The following is a 16,389-nucleotide window of genomic DNA, read 5'->3' as shown; positions in this document are numbered from 1 at the left end:
TCTCAATAACAACCAATCAGGTGGGCTAGGCCAGGTACTACTGTCCAAGTTTGCAAATAAGGAACTAGAACATAACAGAACTTGTCCAAAGTCACATGGCTCAAGGTAGACTGGAGCCTCTTTACATGCCCAGGCCTATAAATGACATCTCCCTGGCTGAAGGACCTATGGCTAGCACATTTCAATTTATCTACACATGAAAAGAGAATGCATTTTCCAATTAACTAAGTGAGATATACTTTGCAGGGTATTTATAGAAAGAGGTCAATTTTAGGGAGAAACTGCTAGTAAAAAAAAGCTGTCTCTAATGAGAACAAGGATGACCTCATCTCCACATCAGTCACAGATCATGAGGCAAACAAGTGTTTTAAAAGTCTCAAACAAATGGGGGCATGATACTCTGGAAACTTAACAAAAAAACAGGAGAAAAGCAACACAAATCTAAGGCTAAAAACTGTTGTCTACAACTAGCAAAGTAATTAACGTTTAACAAACATAATTCTTGGGAACCACTTCAGTGGTAACCTCCTTCTGACCGTAAGATAGAGATTAGGGGCTGGGGTTATGGCTCAGTGGTGGAGTGCTCGCCCAGCACATGCAAGGCCCTGGGTTCGATCCTCAGCACCACATAAAAATAAATGAACAAAGATATGGTGTCCAACTAAAAAATAAATATTAAAAAAAAATAGAGAGATTAAACCTCACAGGGGAAATTAGCAAATGAAACTAAGACCAAGAGTAGGTCCTGGGAGTGGAACAATGCAGAGGAAATACAGAAAATGAACTTGGGAGGAAAACAAAAATCAGAAACAGCAGTAATTTTTAAACAACCCAAATGGCACCTGTTAATAAAGAGAAAGTTCAAAGAGCAACTAGGGAGTAGGGGTTGAAGAATATAGGTTCTTGATTTAGACAAAGATTCAGATCCCAATTCTGTTCTTAGCTATACAAAGCTGGTCTTGTTACTTCTCTAAACCATCTTTTTCATCTGAAAACAGAGAGCAACCATACCTACCTCATCAAAGTACAGTGAGAAATAAATGGAAAGGTTTCAAAAGCATTTAAATCATCCTGGCATATAAGTAAATGATTACTGTTCTTATTACTAAGAGAGACAGAGGGTTTCTGATTCTCTATCCCATAATTTTTTTTGGGGGGGGGAGTGGTGCTAGGGATAAACCCAGGACTTTATTTATGTTAGGCAAGTGCTCTACCACTAAGCTACATGCCCACCCCCAAGGCATGAATTTAAGTACTAGTAGGACACACATCCCATCCTTTTTCTGGCATATTTCTGATATCATCTCCTATTGGTGGAAAATCCAATTTTAATAAGCCTGACATGTTCTTTACTATGTTAGAACTCAGAAATAGTCAGCAGAACTCTCAAGAAATGAGAGAGAAGTCCATAAAGGAGCTGGACATGGTGATGCATGCCTATAATCCCAGTGGCTTGGTCAGCTGATGCAGGAGGATCACAAGTTCAAGACTAGCCTGGGCAACTTAGCAAGCTCTTGTCTCAAAACAAAAAGGACTGGAAATATAGCTCAATGGTAGGAGTGCTTGCCTAGCATGCACAAAGTTCTGGGTTCCATCTCCAGTACCAACAAAAAAAAAAGTATACAGCTGTTCAAAGTAGTATTTCTAAATTAATGATACTGGAGAATATGCACAATATAATATTAAATTTGCAAAAACTTGGGATACACACATACACAAATTATACACAGAAATGTGAAAGGAAGGATCCAACTAGTGGCTTTCCTGGAAAATGGAATTTTAGGTTTTTTTTGTTTACTAGTTTTCTAAATGTTATACAGTCAGTACATACCGAAATAAACCACATTTTTATTCTTGCTTTAAAATCATTACCTCCCTACCAAATTGCAGTTCTATTAAAACTGGCTAAAGGAACTGGTGGTGCAGCTCAGTGGTAGAGCAGTTGCCTAACACATATGAAGAACTGGGTTCAATAAAATCAAGTTTTGTGGGCTGGGGATGTGGCTCAAGTGGTAGCGCACTCGCTTGGCATGCGTGCGGCCCAGGTTCGAACCTCAGCACCACATACAAACAAAGATGTTGTGTCCGCCGAAAACTAAAAAATAAATATTTAAAAAAAATTAAAAATAAAAAAAAAATAAAAATAAAAAAAATTAAAAATTAAAAAAAAATCAAGTTTTGTGTCCATCTACAACTTTAAAAAAAAAAAATGGTTCAAATGGCATTTGCCTGACTTTGGTCATGTGTTTTCCATAAGTAATAAATGCCAGTAATAAAGTAATAAAACTAGAAGACTGGGGGGTGTAGTTCAGTGGTAGAGCACTTACTCGGTATATGTGAGTAAGGCCCAGGATTCAATCTCCAGCACCACACACACACAAAAAAAAACTACAACAGTACTACAATTAATGTCCTCAAACAAAACATTTGAAATCTGGATGTTCAAGAATAAGAAGTTGAGGCAGAGCTCCAGGTCACAGAATGCAGTCTCTGCAGCAGAAGAGGGTAGACATGCAGACTAGAAGCATAGCCTATTTAAGCATAGCTCCTTTTAGAAGAGGAAGCAGGGTAGGCCTGACAGGAAGGAATGGCAGCTTCTCTGTGTGGCTCTGTAGGCAGATACAGGCATGAGTGCACCCAAAGAATCTAAAGGCTTTCCTAGAAAAATGATCTAGTGAATTTCTCTTACCTGAGCACAATTGTTCAATCTTTGTCAGATTCAACTGCAGAGACTCATTGATCCAGGCCAGCATGTCATGTCGACTTAGGTTATCACTGGTGACTGACGTCGAGTATACGTTCACTGCCATCTTCTACAACATGAATAGAAAAGAGAAGGGCTCATATTATGGTAAGCATGCAAGTGAGGGAAAGCCTTTCCTAGTCACCCAGCGTCAACCTGAGAAAATACCCAATTTGTAAGCCTCAACTTCTTCCCCAAGGTGCCAAACCAGAGACACTAGTGTTCCAGTCATAAGCCTGGGCTTCCATGTATATAGATGACTTTAGAAGCCAGGCAAGGTAGCACATAACCTGGTAATCTCAACTCAGGAGGCTGAGGCAGGAGGATCACAAGTTCAAGGTCAGCCTCAGCAATTTAATGAGATTCTCAGCAACTAAGCAAGATGATATCTTAAAATAAAAGGCTGGGCAGAGTGGCACACACCTGTATTCCCAGTAGCTTGGGAGGCTAGCGCAGGAGGATCAGAGCCAATCACAGCCAAAGTGAGGCATTAAGCAACTTAGTAAGACCCCGTTCTCTAAATACAATACAAAATAGGGCTGGGGATGTGGCTCAGTGGTCAAGTGCCCCTGAATTCAATCCTGTTAATGCCCCCTCCCAAAAACAAGACAGGGGATGTTGCTCTGAAGCACCTGGGTTTAATCCCTGGTAAACAAACAAAAATGGCCTGAAATAAACTTTCTAACACCAGTCAGCCTAAAATTTAGATCCCATCTTAAGGAGACTGAAAAAAAATTTTAACTATAAAAGGCACTAAATAGGGCTGGAGATGTGGCTCAGCAGTAGCGCGCTCGCCTGGCATGCGTGCGGCCCGGGTTCGATCCTCAGCACCACATACCAACAAAGATGTTGTGTCCGCCGAGAACTAAAAAATAAATATTAAAAAAAAAAATTCTCTCTCTCTCTCTCTCTCTTCTCTCACTCTCTCTTTAAAAAAAAAAAAGGCACTAAATAAAGGGAAAGGGCTTTATGGAGGGAGGCTGGTGCAAACAAGAACTCTAACGTTGGGCTTGGATTATGGCTCAGTGATAGAGGGCTCGCCTAGCATGTGTGAGGCCCTAGGTTCGAACCTGAGCACCATGTAAAAATAAAATAAAGATATTGTGTCCAACTACAACTAAAAAATAAATATTTACCAAAAAAAGAGAACTCTATATTTAAAAGACGTTCCAGTGTAGTTCAGAGAGGGCATCCTAATCTTAGCATGCATGAGGTCCTGGGATTAATCCCTAGCACCATGAACACACACTCATCAGTCCAAGTTTTTTATTAAGACATCAAAATGCTTAGTTTTCTTTCATTACTTCTTTTTACCATTTTCAATACTTACCAAATTGTCTTTAAAGACTATATCTACTTTCATAATTTTCAATAACCTAGATACTATAAAGGTATGCCAAATGACAATCTTACAAGTGAAGAGTCCTTGATACTAATTCTTTTTTTTTTTTAAAGAGAGAGTGAGAGAGGGGAGAGAGAGGGGGGAGAGAGAGAGAGAGAGAGAGAGAATTTTTTTAATATTTATTTTTTAGTTCTCGGCGGACACAACATCTTTGTTGGTATGTGGTGCTGAGGATCGAACCCGGGCCGCACACATGCCAGGCGAGCACGCTACCGCTTGAGCCACATCCCCAGCCCTTGATACTAATTCTCTGCTGACAACCCTCTGCAAGGTCCACTTCATTTTCATTTTATTTATTTATTTATTTACTTACTTATTTTTATTGACTTTATTTTTTTAAATACATGACTGCAGAAATGCATTACAATTATTATATATAGAGAGCACAATTTTTAATATCTTTGTATGTAAAGTATGTTCATGCCAATTCATGTCTTTATACTCGTACTTTTGTTTTTGTTTTTTTGTTTTGTTTTTTGGGTTTTTTTACTTTCCTCATTTTACAAGTGAAGAAAGGGAGGCCCTGGGGATTGGCAGCCAAGCATGCCCAGACCCATCAGCCACACTCTCAGAAAACATTGCCCTCACCTTTCTGCCAGGTTTTCAAATTCAAAACATAAACAAAAAGCAACAAATCTCATTGAATTTAATTATATTTTATTATTTTTTTTAGACAGAGTCTTGCTACATTGTTCAGGCTGGCCCTGAATTCCTGGGCTCAAATGATACTCCCGCCTCAGCCTCCCAAGTAGCAGGGACTTACAGGCACATACCACCACACTGAGGTAATAAATCTCACAAATGGCTGGGGATCTAGCTTAGTGGTAGAGAACTTGCCTAGCATGTATGAGACCCTGGGTCCAATCCCCCAGCACTGCGAAATCAAAAAAACAAAACAAATAAAACACTAATAAATGTGGATACCATCGTCGAGGAGTCCCATTTGAATCATCCATCACCCACTCAACAAATTATTTTCTTGAAGCCAGGCATAGTGGTGCACACCTGTAATCCCAGTGATTGGGAAAGCCGAGGCAGGAGAATCTTAAGATTCCAGGCCAACCTCAGCAACTTAGTCAGACCCTAAGCAACTGTCTCAAAATAAAACATAAAAAAGGGCTGGGGATATGGTTCAATGATTAAACAACCCTGTATTCAATCCCCAGTACCAAAAATAAATAAATATTTTGCTGATCTCTACCACAGGCTGGGCACTATTCTAGGAACCTGAAAACAGACATGCAAGAGGGACAATGTGCCTGTCTGTAGGAGGTGACATTCGAGTAGTGGGAAGTCTGACAATGACCCAACACAAAAAATCTCATTTTACACCAAACACTTGGCCAAAGGGGGTTGTGGAATATGGCAGGGGAAGCCTCTCTGAAGTGACAGCAGAGCTTAAGAATCAGAAGGAAGCAACCACATCTGGAAGAATGATGCTACAGCCTAATGAACAAGAGGGAAAACAGGAACACAAATGGGAAAAGAAGTCAAGAGGCCAGATCATGTTAGGGCTCTTCAACCCCAGTAAGGAATACGGACTTTATTCTGTTACATGAATCTACTGTTGAGTTTTAAGTAGGGCAAAGTCTCATCTCATTAAAGTCTGAAAAAGATCACCTTAACTGCTGCTAGAGGAGCAGGCAGGGAGGTATGACTCAAGCAATATGAGATAAGGGAAGCAGAGAGGGAAGACTCATGCAGTATGAGGATAAGGATAGGCTACTCAGATCTAAATGAAACCCCTGGGCAGTCACCATGAGAATACCTGTAACACAGATTTTATAGTGACCTTGACACTAATAGTTTTCCTCATTTCGTTAGACATCAACATTGCCAATGGGGGCTGGGGATGTGGCTCAAGCGGTAGCGCGCTCGCCTGCCATGCGTGCGACCCGGGTTCGATCCTCAGCACCACATACCAACAGGGATGTTGTGTCCGCCGAGAACCAAAAAAAAAAATAAAATATTAAAAATTCTCTCTCTCTCTCCTCTCTCACTCTGTCTTTAAAAAAGTAATAAATAAATATTAAAAAAAAAAAAAACATTGCCAATGGTGCAAGAGGGGTGGGATTCACAGCAATCTGGAACTCTCACCAAATCCAGCCTTTTGTTCTCTTTCGGCACCTCGTTCCCTCACCTAGAGTACGAGTTGGACTTCCCACATCCACCTTCTTAAGTAATCTACCTTGTAAGCCACATTCTCACACAGAATGTGAGAGCAAGAATAGTCAGGGATCCACCCATCCAATCTCCTTATGCAGGGGTGAATGGGGTCTAGAGAGTTAAACCACTTACCAGCTCTGTAACCTCAGAGATCCCCAACTGCACTTGACACAATGCCTTGCACACAGTGAGGGCTACTAAAAGCTACCTGCTGTCAGGATGTACAGGGCAATGACAAAGAGAAAAAAGTATCTACATAAACTTTTTTTTAGAAAGCAATCCATCAACACTCTCACATTCCCGAAATCAGCTGATAAAAACATGTTATGTAAGAGAGCCAAACAATTTAGTTCCTGACTCCATTGGAAATTAATCCCTGTTTTTCCAGAACACTTCATTCAAACCTCTATGACTGCTGTAATCATCACATTAGATTGGCAGTATTTCTTCATTTCTGAACCATTCCTAGGTCAGGCAAGGATCAGAAAGCAATCCACTCCATGCACAGAGCCAATGATTTCAAACCAGGAGAATCTGGGTTTTAATGTGAGGCCGTCTCTCATTAGGTGTGTGATCTTGTTCAAGTTACTGAAACTCAAGGTACATCAATTATTTTGTAAGTTAATACAACCTATTTGAAAAGGAGATTTATTTATTTATTTTGGCTTGGGAATGTGAGTCAGTGATAAAGTACTTCCCAATTATGCACGGAGAAATTTAAATGAGATAAGAAATAAAATACTCTCCACTGTATTAAAGGAAGAGGAATTCAACAAACAAGACCCAAGGCTGCCACCCTGTTTCACACATGTTATCTTCAGTACTAAAAACAGTACCTGAGACTCGTTACCACCATCCCTCAAGATCCACTGTCAAGTCTTCAAATTACTCTGTCTTACACAGCAATCTGTTCTTACACAGCAGCCAGAAAGAATTTCCTGAATCACAAATCAGATAGTGTCTCCTGTTTTAAATCCCTGAGCAAATCAATGGAATGTATATTATGTGCAAAATGCTAATATCAAATACCAAAGAGAAACATCCAAACAAAAAAACATGGTCCCAGGCTGGGCACTTGCAGTCTATCTTGATGACAGTCATGTGTACACTGGGTGTTGTGCATTGCTACCATAAAATTTAAGCTGCTGATAAAGCCACGTGTCTCCTGACCACACCTCAGCTGAGAAAAGATTAGTGGCCTTTCATCATCATATAATTTTAAACTCTTTCATTAGCAGTAAGTACATTAATAGCTAGTCCCATGTGCTCCACAAACTCTTCAGTCACTAAATACACAGGATTAGGCACCCTGTGGATGTGCAATAAACATTCACTGACTTGAGCAATTAAGCGGCTCTTCCAGGCAGTCAAAATAGCCTAGTTCTCAGACCGATAGCTCCCTCTAGCTCTTCCTCATTAAAAATTCCATAGCCTGGCCCTGGGGTTGTAGCTCAGAGGTAAGAATGCTTGCCTAGCACATGTGAGGCACTGGGTGCGATCCTCAGCACCACATAAAAAAACAATTAAAGGCATTGTGTCCATCTATAAGAAAATAAAATTAAGTTAAAATTAAAAAAAAAAAAAGAATCCCATTGTCTGGCCTCAATGGAAGACCCAAGACTACCCACAAACCTTACCTTTCCAGAACTCTTCAATCCAAGTTTTGATCACCATGAAAAAGCCCCCCTGTCTAACCAGCTAGCACAGCACGCTCTCTCTCGCTCTCTCTCCCTCTCTTTCTTCCTTCAGCAGCTCTCTTAGCAGGTTCTATCACTTGTTCTAATTCAATGCTAGCTGAAGAGCACCCAGTTGCTCTCAAGGCACAACCCTGTGTCCTATAGAAATGGCGGGAGGGAGGTGCCAGAAAAGAGTTATGTGACCCTGGATAAAACACTTTCCCCACCAGTGGTGACTCAGAGGCTGAAGCAAAAGTATCATAAGCTAGAGGCCAGCCTCAACAACTTAGCAAGACTCCATTTCTAGATCAAAAATAAAAAGGACTAGCTAATAAAAAAATTAAAAATAAAAATAAATAAAAAAATAAAAATGATTGGTGATATAGCTCAGTGATAAAACCTGAGGTTCAATCCCTAGCACCAAACTAAATAAATCCAAGGAAAAAAAAAAAAACACTTTACAAATGGTTCATCTGTAAAATGGGTAAAACACTCTTTTACACAGAGTGGTGGTGAGAATTAAATGAGAATCTAGCTGAAAACACTGAAATGAAAAGCGCGCCAGTGCCAAGTTTCCCTTGTGTCAGAAACTGCTATGCACGCTCTGACACACCACAACCAAAGGCCCATCTAAACAAAATGGGCTTTCTAGTTCAGAAACTCAAGAAAAGTGTGAAATAAAGGTTAAGAGCCTGGATTCTGGAGCCACAGGTGCGGGTTTAGTCATTTGCCAAGCAGCATAGGCAAGTCACTTCACTACTCAGAGTCTCAGACTCATTTGTAAAATGAAGTTGGCTGGGGACATAGTTCAGTGATAAAGCTCTTGCCTAGCATGCATGAAGCCCTGGATTCACCCAGCATCAAAATCAATAAATAAGCTCTCTAAAAGACAGTGTGAATATAAATGAAATAATGCCACATCAAACATTGAACACAATGCCTGGCACACAACAAGTGCCAATTAATAAAGATCCATCTTTATTACTATTCTCCCGTCGTCCCATCAAAGAGGTGTATGCCAGGTCTGGCAATAACTTCCCTCAATGGGCCTCAGGACCCTCCTCCCCAAAATGGAGCAGAGGTCAGTTTCTGCCCTGTAGCACCCCAGGGCAGCTAAGAAATGGCCACCTGGAAATACACTGTAATATCACCCTACATTGTCCTCCTAGTAATTACAGAAATTATCTTGTCTGTGTATTCATTTTCCTTTCCTAGCTCTCTCCTCACGAGGCAGACTCCTGGAGAGCATGTCTTTGCCTGCCTACCCCCGGGTGTGTAGCACGATGCCCAGCACATAGTGGAAGGAGTACAAGGAGCTGGCTTACTTTTTGCCAAGCACCATGCAAAGCCCTTTCTGTACGTTGTATTACTGTGCACGTTTTACAGATGAGGAAGCTGAAACCCAGACATTACAGCACCTGCCCAGGGTCGCCGAGCCCACGTCTAAACCCCCACAACGAGCCCACCCAAGAGGCAATACCGCCTAGCACTCTGCGGGCCCCAAGAGCGCCCGGCAGGCCCACCTCCCTCCCATCCGGGCCCACCGCCCAGGGACCTCCGATCGCCACCGCGCGAGTTCCACACCTCGGCGGCGGCCCAGAAGCCCCCACGCCGCGGACGAGCAGCCCCCACTTCCGGCCCGAGGCCCCGCCCCCAGAAGAGCACAGCGCGCGCCCCTCAACCCAGGCCGCGCGCTCCGGGTCACGGCCACGCCCTTCCCCCATCCGGCCTGAACCGCACTGCCGTGTGGAGCGGCCTCCCGCAAGGCCTGCCTGTGCCTGCCTGCCGTGGCTCACCCGGCCATCCCCATGGCCGCCGCCCTATTCCCGCTAGCCGCCTCACCGGCTCTCGGCGGAACCGCGTCCACTGCCCGCGCCCGGCTCCGGTTCCGTCTTCGTCTCGTTCAAACCGCCCGACCCCGCCCGCCCGCGCGATGACCTCACACGCACCCCCCGCCCGTGACGCGCCGACGTAAGGGCTCGTCACGCCAGCCGGCTCCTTTTATAGAGAGGGACTCGGCCGCGCGCCGGGGGCGGAGCTCAGCCCTTGATCGACAACTGTTAAGGTCCAGGAGGCGGGGCGCCGATTGCAGCTACTGAGCACGTGGTCGGCTGCAGCCAATGAAGTCACGCCTCAGGCAAGGTGTGACTCTGCCTAGAAGGCGGGGTCCAGTTACATGTTCTTCGTTATCCAAAAGAAAATGGGTTTTATAATGAAGTTTTACAAAAATGGATTATTGAAAAGATACTTGGTACGTGCCTTAGAGAAAATCTTGAAATTCACCTCAGAGACATGTGTATGGCCGCCCTGTCTGTGATGTCTCTGAAATATCTGGTTTATTTTCTTCCTAATAGTACTTGAAGTTATTACTTGTCTTTTCCTTTATTATGTGTCTTTCAATAAAATCCACAGACGCAAACATCCTATTTTTGTTCCAGCCGTGTCCAGTGTCTGTACCTGGATTCTCATTAAAACTTTACTGAAAGACTCACACCACTTTACCAGAGAGGAAACTGAGGGTCAGAGAGGCCAATTGACTTCCCAGAATTACAGAGCTTGATCCAGACTTCGGGCTGGTTTCTTTGTCTAGATATAATTTTATTCGTTAATTCAACAAGTATTTACTTTTCCCTAAGAAGGTCTTAGGGATTTGATGGTGAGCTCCGTAAACCTCAAAAGTAGTCTCTAACCTCTTAAAGTTTCTAGTATGGAATAGGAGGCAAAGAGGACACAATGACAGAAATCCCTATATAATTTCAAATCAGACAGTGCTAGGCAGGAGGAGTATACGGCAGGGGTGATGGCACTTGTGTTATGTGGAGTAGAGTCCTAGAGGTGCCTTCTAGGACAAGTCTCACCCCTTAGTTGCTGAAGCCTAGCAAGTGTTCAGAGAAGAATGGGGAGCTGGGGTGGGAGCTGTTTATCAACCCGCTTGGGAACATTTTTGATATTCCAACCTCCAGTACATACTGGTAGTTTCTGTGGCATGTGCTACTCCAAGAGCTTATCACAAAACTTGACATCACTCCCACAGTGTGGGATGACTTCCCTGAGAGGACACTCATCTTGAAAGATGAGGAGTTAGTCCAGCAAAAGAATTGGGAAAGGAGAGGGCAAGCAAGAGGCAATAGCAGTTGACACCTGTAATCCCAGCTACTTAGGAAGCTAAGGCAGAAAGATTCCAAATTCAAGGTCAGCTTTGGCAATTTGGTGATACACTGTCTTAAAATAAAAAAGGGTTGTGGAGGTAACTCAATGGTAGAGCACTTGCCTAGCATGTGCAAAGCCCTGAATTCAATCCCTAGCACTGCAAAAAAAAGACAAGAAAAAGTGTATAAAGTTCTTGGACCACTTTCAGCACACAGTATGTGCTTACTAAATGTCAGTGCTGCTGGGCATGGTGGCACTCATCTATAATCCCAACAACATAGAAGACTGAGGCAGGATGATTGCAAATTTAAGGCCAATTTCTGCAACTTAGCCAGACTCTCAGCAACACAGTGAGACTGCATCAAAAGCAATCTCTAACCTCTTAAAGTTTCTAGTATGGAATAGGAGGCAAAGAGGCACAATGACAGAAATCCCTATTTAATTTCAAATCAGACAGTGCTAGGCAGGAGGAGTATATGGATCAAAATAAAAAGGACTGAGGATGTAGCTCAGTGGTAAAGCATCCCTGGGTTCAATCCCCAGCACCAAAAAAATAATAAAAAATAAATGTTACAATGTCTGATCCTTTAACTTAATGTTAATTATCAAGTTAATTATCAATTGGGTTGGGGGCATGCTCAGTGGTAGAACGCATGCCTAATACTCACATGTGGCCTGGATTCAATCACCATTATCACACACACACACACACACACACACACAAAATGATGTCAATTAACTGGTGTCAGCATTACCTACAGGCCATTTTGTTTAGGGGATGAGGACTTTAGTATGGAAGATGAAGTCAGTAGATAAAGTCAAGAAGCACATCTAGGGCCAGATCTGCTTCTAAACACATAGTGAATCACAGGAGGTTTCTGAACAAGATCCTCTAAAATAAAACTCACCCACCCTCCCTCGACAGTTCCCAAAGAGATGACAGAGAAGCCCATGGCCTACTCAGAGTCCACATCTCCAGCCTTCTTTATTTTTATTTTGAGGCAGGCTTAGGCTAAATTGTCCAGGCTGACCTCACACTTGCAAACTTCCTGCCTCAGTTTCCAAAATCCCTGGGATTACAGGCATGTATTACCACATCAGATGATAATATACACCTTTAAGCAACTGTTTTAATTATTTTTATGTGATGCTGAGGATTGTACCTAGTGCCTCACAGTGGTATACTACCACTGAGTTACAACCGAAGCTCATCTGTTTTATTTTTTTTTTAAGAGAGAGAGAGAGAGAGAGAGAGAGAGAGAATTTTTAATATTTATTTTTTAGTTCTCGGCGGACACAACATCTTTGTTTGTATGTGGTGCTGAGGATCGAACCCGGGCCGCAAGCATGCCAGGCGAGCGCACTACCGCTTGAGCCACATCCCCAGCCCCAAGCTCATCTGTTTTAAAGTGTGAAATAACCTGATGAACACCAATAGAAATTCTGAGTCTCCTCAGCAAAAACAAAACACCTTGTCTTCAAGGCCTGAGTTTTAGAAGTGTATGACAATTTCATTGAACTAAAAAATGGAGGTAGGGGAATCTCTTCTTTCTTTATATAATTAAAAAACTGTGTTGAGGAACTGGGCACAAGAGGGCATGCCTGTATCTCAGCGACTCAGGAGACTGAGGCAGGAGGATTATAAACTTGAGGCCAGCCACAGCAACTTAGCATGACCCTCTAACCCATCTCAAAGTAAAAATTAAAAAATGGGATGTAGCTGGGCACAACAGCATGTCTATAATCCCAGCACTTCAGGAGGTTGAGACAGGAGTTCAAAGCCAGCATCGGCAACAGCAAGAGGCTAAGCAACTCAGTGAGACCCTGTCTCTAAATAAAATACAAAATAGGGCTGGGGATGTGGCTCAGTAGTCGAGGGCCCCTGAGTTCAATCCCTGGTACTAAAAAAAAAGAGTGGGATGTAGCTCAGTGGTAAAGTATCCCTGGGTTTAATCTCCAGTACCACACAAAAGAAAAGAACTTGTATTAAGCATTTCATATACTAGTGGAACAGATGACTACAAAAATAGGAAATTATAATAATAACTATAATAATAATCCATGGATTCTTCCATCCAATTTCAGGGAAAGAGACTCCAATTAGGGAAGAGCTCTTCTCCTGCCTAGAACAGGGGTAAGGAAGGTTTCTCAGAAGAGAAGGCTGTTCCAAGCAGAGATATACGAAGAACTCAAAATGAACAGTTGTCAACACCAGTAAAGCCAACCTGTTTTCTTTCTGCAATGCTGTCAGTTCAGGATAAGCCAAAGCTCAGAGAATAGAGACAGGCTCCAAGACCTGAAGCCCCAGGCTTAATGCACTGTGACTTATGTATGTCACAACTAAAAATCTAAAAGAAGGTGACCATTCTGAGATCCCCCACCCTCCTATTCTCAAATGTATTCTACTTGCCCTTTATAACAAAATCTCTTGTCCTTCTACTCAAAAAACAAAAACTAAAAACTAAATGCAAGCATGTGATTCTAGAATGGGTACTAGACCTAACAAAAATATATGTAGAGCTAGGCCCAGTGATAAATGCCAGCAATTCAGGAAGCTAAAGCAGGAGAATCATGTGTTCGAGGCCAGTCTTGACAATTTACTGAGACCCTAAACATATAGTGAGGCCTTGTCTCAAAGTCTCAACATTAAAAATAAAAAGGGCCAGGAGGTGGCTCAGTGGTAAAGCACTCCTGGGTTCAATCCCCAGTATAAAAAATAATGTATATGTTTTCTTTCTCTATGAAGATATTTTTGGAAAAAAAAATAACAACAAAAGGTATAATTGGAACCATTGGCAAAACCTATAAAGCTTGTAATCTATATAAATAAATGGATGATTGTTCATTCCCCCACCCACCCCACTGCAGTACTGGATATTGAACCCAGATATGCTCTCTGGTGGAGCTACATCCCCCAACCCTTTTTCATTTAAGACAAGGGCTCACTGAGTTGCCCAGACTGGCCTTGAACTTGGGATCCTCCTGCCTCAGTCCCACCACACCCCGCTGAATGTTCATTTTCTGTTTGTGATAAATGTGCTATAGTTACATAAGAGAATGTTCAAGTTTCAGAAGATACACACTAACAGATTTAAAGGGAGAGAGAGACCATGTCTGCTACTTTCACTTTGGCTCAGGGAAAAAAAAAAATGAATATAAAGGATGACAAAGAAAATGGGGCCAAATGTTCATATCTGAATGACTGTCAGGGAATTCTTTGTACTAGTTCTGCACCTTTTCTCTAAGTCTAGTCTAAAATTATTTTATAAGATTTTAAAAACCAATAACTTTTCAGCAGGAAGAAGGAAGGAAAGGTAAGAAAGAAGCTAAGGAGCAAGAAAGAAGGAAAGGAAGCAGGGAAGGCAGCAGCTTCTCCCCCAGGCTGCAAAACAAAAGCAAATGAGGTGAGATCCACAAAGTAGGCTTTACCTGGGTGGAGGTGCACACCTGTAATCCCAGTGGCTTAGGAGGCTGAGGAAGATTCAAAGCCAGCCTCAGCAGTTTAGCTAAAATTATTCAATGAGACCCTGTCTGTAAATAAAATATTTTTAAAAGGGCTGGGGATGTGGCTCCCAGGTTAAGTGCCCCTGGGTTCAGTCTCCTCCCCCACACACATACAAAAAAGGTAGGCTTTGGCTTCACAGACCAGTTTAACTCAATACCTGAGGCTAATAATGGCTTTGTGATCTTGGGGGTGTGAGAGGAGCTTTCTCAGTCCTCTGACATATAATCATGGTAAACAGGCCTCACCTCAGGCTGCTAATAATAAATTCCCTCATAATAAAAAGCAGTTCTCATTTGTGCTTCCCAATTGTTGAATTACTAGATTCCACCTATCAGCCCTGGGAAGGGCTGCTTTACAGCTGGGTAAACCAGGGCACAGGAGTACAGCCCAGGTCTAGAGCCAGTTGCTGGGTGAAGGCAGAACAGGAACTCGGTCTGGCTCCATGGAGGAAATCAAGGACCAAATACAGGTCTGGAGCAGAGACTTGTCTATCCAGTACTGAGCCCCAACACCACACCTCCGCCATGAACTGCCCAGAGGACAGCCACTGCACCCCCTGACAAGATCCCTTCAAGAGGCCTCCAGGGTCCTGGAAGCCAAAGTCACCCTTACCTCTTCACCCTAACAAGGAGCACTGGACTTGTTAGTGGGGCCCTAGGAGGGACATGAGACCACACAGAAGCTGCTGTGACTGCAGCGAACATCAGCAGCTCCATCCAAGCATTGAATACTGTCATTACCTGAGCCACTCAATTCATTGACTCTGATGGCTCTTTTCAATACACTGGGCCTGCCAGACACCAGGCAAAGCACTTCACAGCGGTCTGGTTACTTCAGTAACCAGAATGATTGATCAAACAACCATGACTGATCCTTTCCACCTCTCAGATGAGGATGAAGAACTCCAAAACATCTCATGTGACATGAGATGGCCATGTCACAGACCCTGGACACAAACTCACAAAACTGCTTCAAAAATTTCCCACATGGAATGCAAACTGAGCTCTTTACATTATGTTCTCCCATTGCCACAGGCCAGAATCACTCGGATCCAAGCATGGCCCCATCTTGAAGAAACACAGACAGATGCCTCCCCCAGCCTGCTGCACAAGTAGATCAACATACCCCAGGACCCCTCACCTGGAGGGCTAGTCCACCTCCTCTCTTGGTGTTCCGAGCCCGGGGCTGTTTGTTTTGCTTCATCCTGTCCTGGCATTTAGAGCAGCACTGTACACAAGATGGCTTAATTGGGCAGCCAGGGCCCCTGGAGTCTCCACACCTCACGGTGCGAGGCCAGGCCCAGCCTCTTGCTAATTACCAGTTGTCTCACCATGGCAACTCATACCTGAGATGTTGTAGCCAGTGGCAACTTTCTAATAACAGATTTGGTACTCCATCCTTCCACTCTCCAAGCTTAGTCACTCAATTGTGGGCAAGACCCTCTGGGAGCATGGTGGACCAAGGCGTGTAACCATAGAGAATGGCATGATTGTAACCCAGGTAGAAAAAGTATCAGACTGTTAGGTGCACAACAGATTAACTGGTGGCCAAGAGGGTCCCATTCACATCTCATCCTTCCCTTTCTGCATTCACTTGTTGACAAGGAACCTCAGAGATGTTTGTCTGGGGTCCTTTTTCTTGTGTCATGAGAGGCTCTGGCTTAATGGCAGACACACATACAGTAAATCCTCAAGGAATAGTCTGGGGTGTCAGTTCACAGAGAACCAGCCAGACTCTACCTAAGCAC

At 43.1% G+C, this 16,389-nt stretch overlaps 1 protein-coding gene across 1 annotated transcript in view; it reads right to left on the bottom strand.

Annotated features, from left to right (window-relative positions):
* Nucleotides 1-9,909, bottom strand: part of Mapre1 (microtubule associated protein RP/EB family member 1) — a 30,251-nt gene extending 20,342 nt beyond the window's left edge. Inside the window, exons 1-2 of the mRNA XM_077799689.1 lie at nt 9,830-9,909; nt 2,690-2,813 (exon numbers count right to left, since the gene is read on the bottom strand). Coding sequence (XP_077655815.1) covers nt 2,690-2,810 — 121 coding nt within the window. The 5' untranslated portion in view covers nt 2,811-2,813; nt 9,830-9,909. The remainder of the gene's footprint in view (nt 1-2,689; nt 2,814-9,829) is intronic.
* Between the last annotated feature and the right edge of the window lie 6,480 nt (nt 9,910-16,389).

This window comes from Urocitellus parryii, chromosome 6, assembly GCF_045843805.1.
Source record: "Urocitellus parryii isolate mUroPar1 chromosome 6, mUroPar1.hap1, whole genome shotgun sequence".
In the NCBI taxonomy this organism is placed as follows: domain Eukaryota; kingdom Metazoa; phylum Chordata; class Mammalia; order Rodentia; family Sciuridae; genus Urocitellus; species Urocitellus parryii.
The sequence above is the reverse complement of the archived record's forward strand: the minus strand, read 5'-3'. Positions and strand labels throughout refer to the sequence as shown.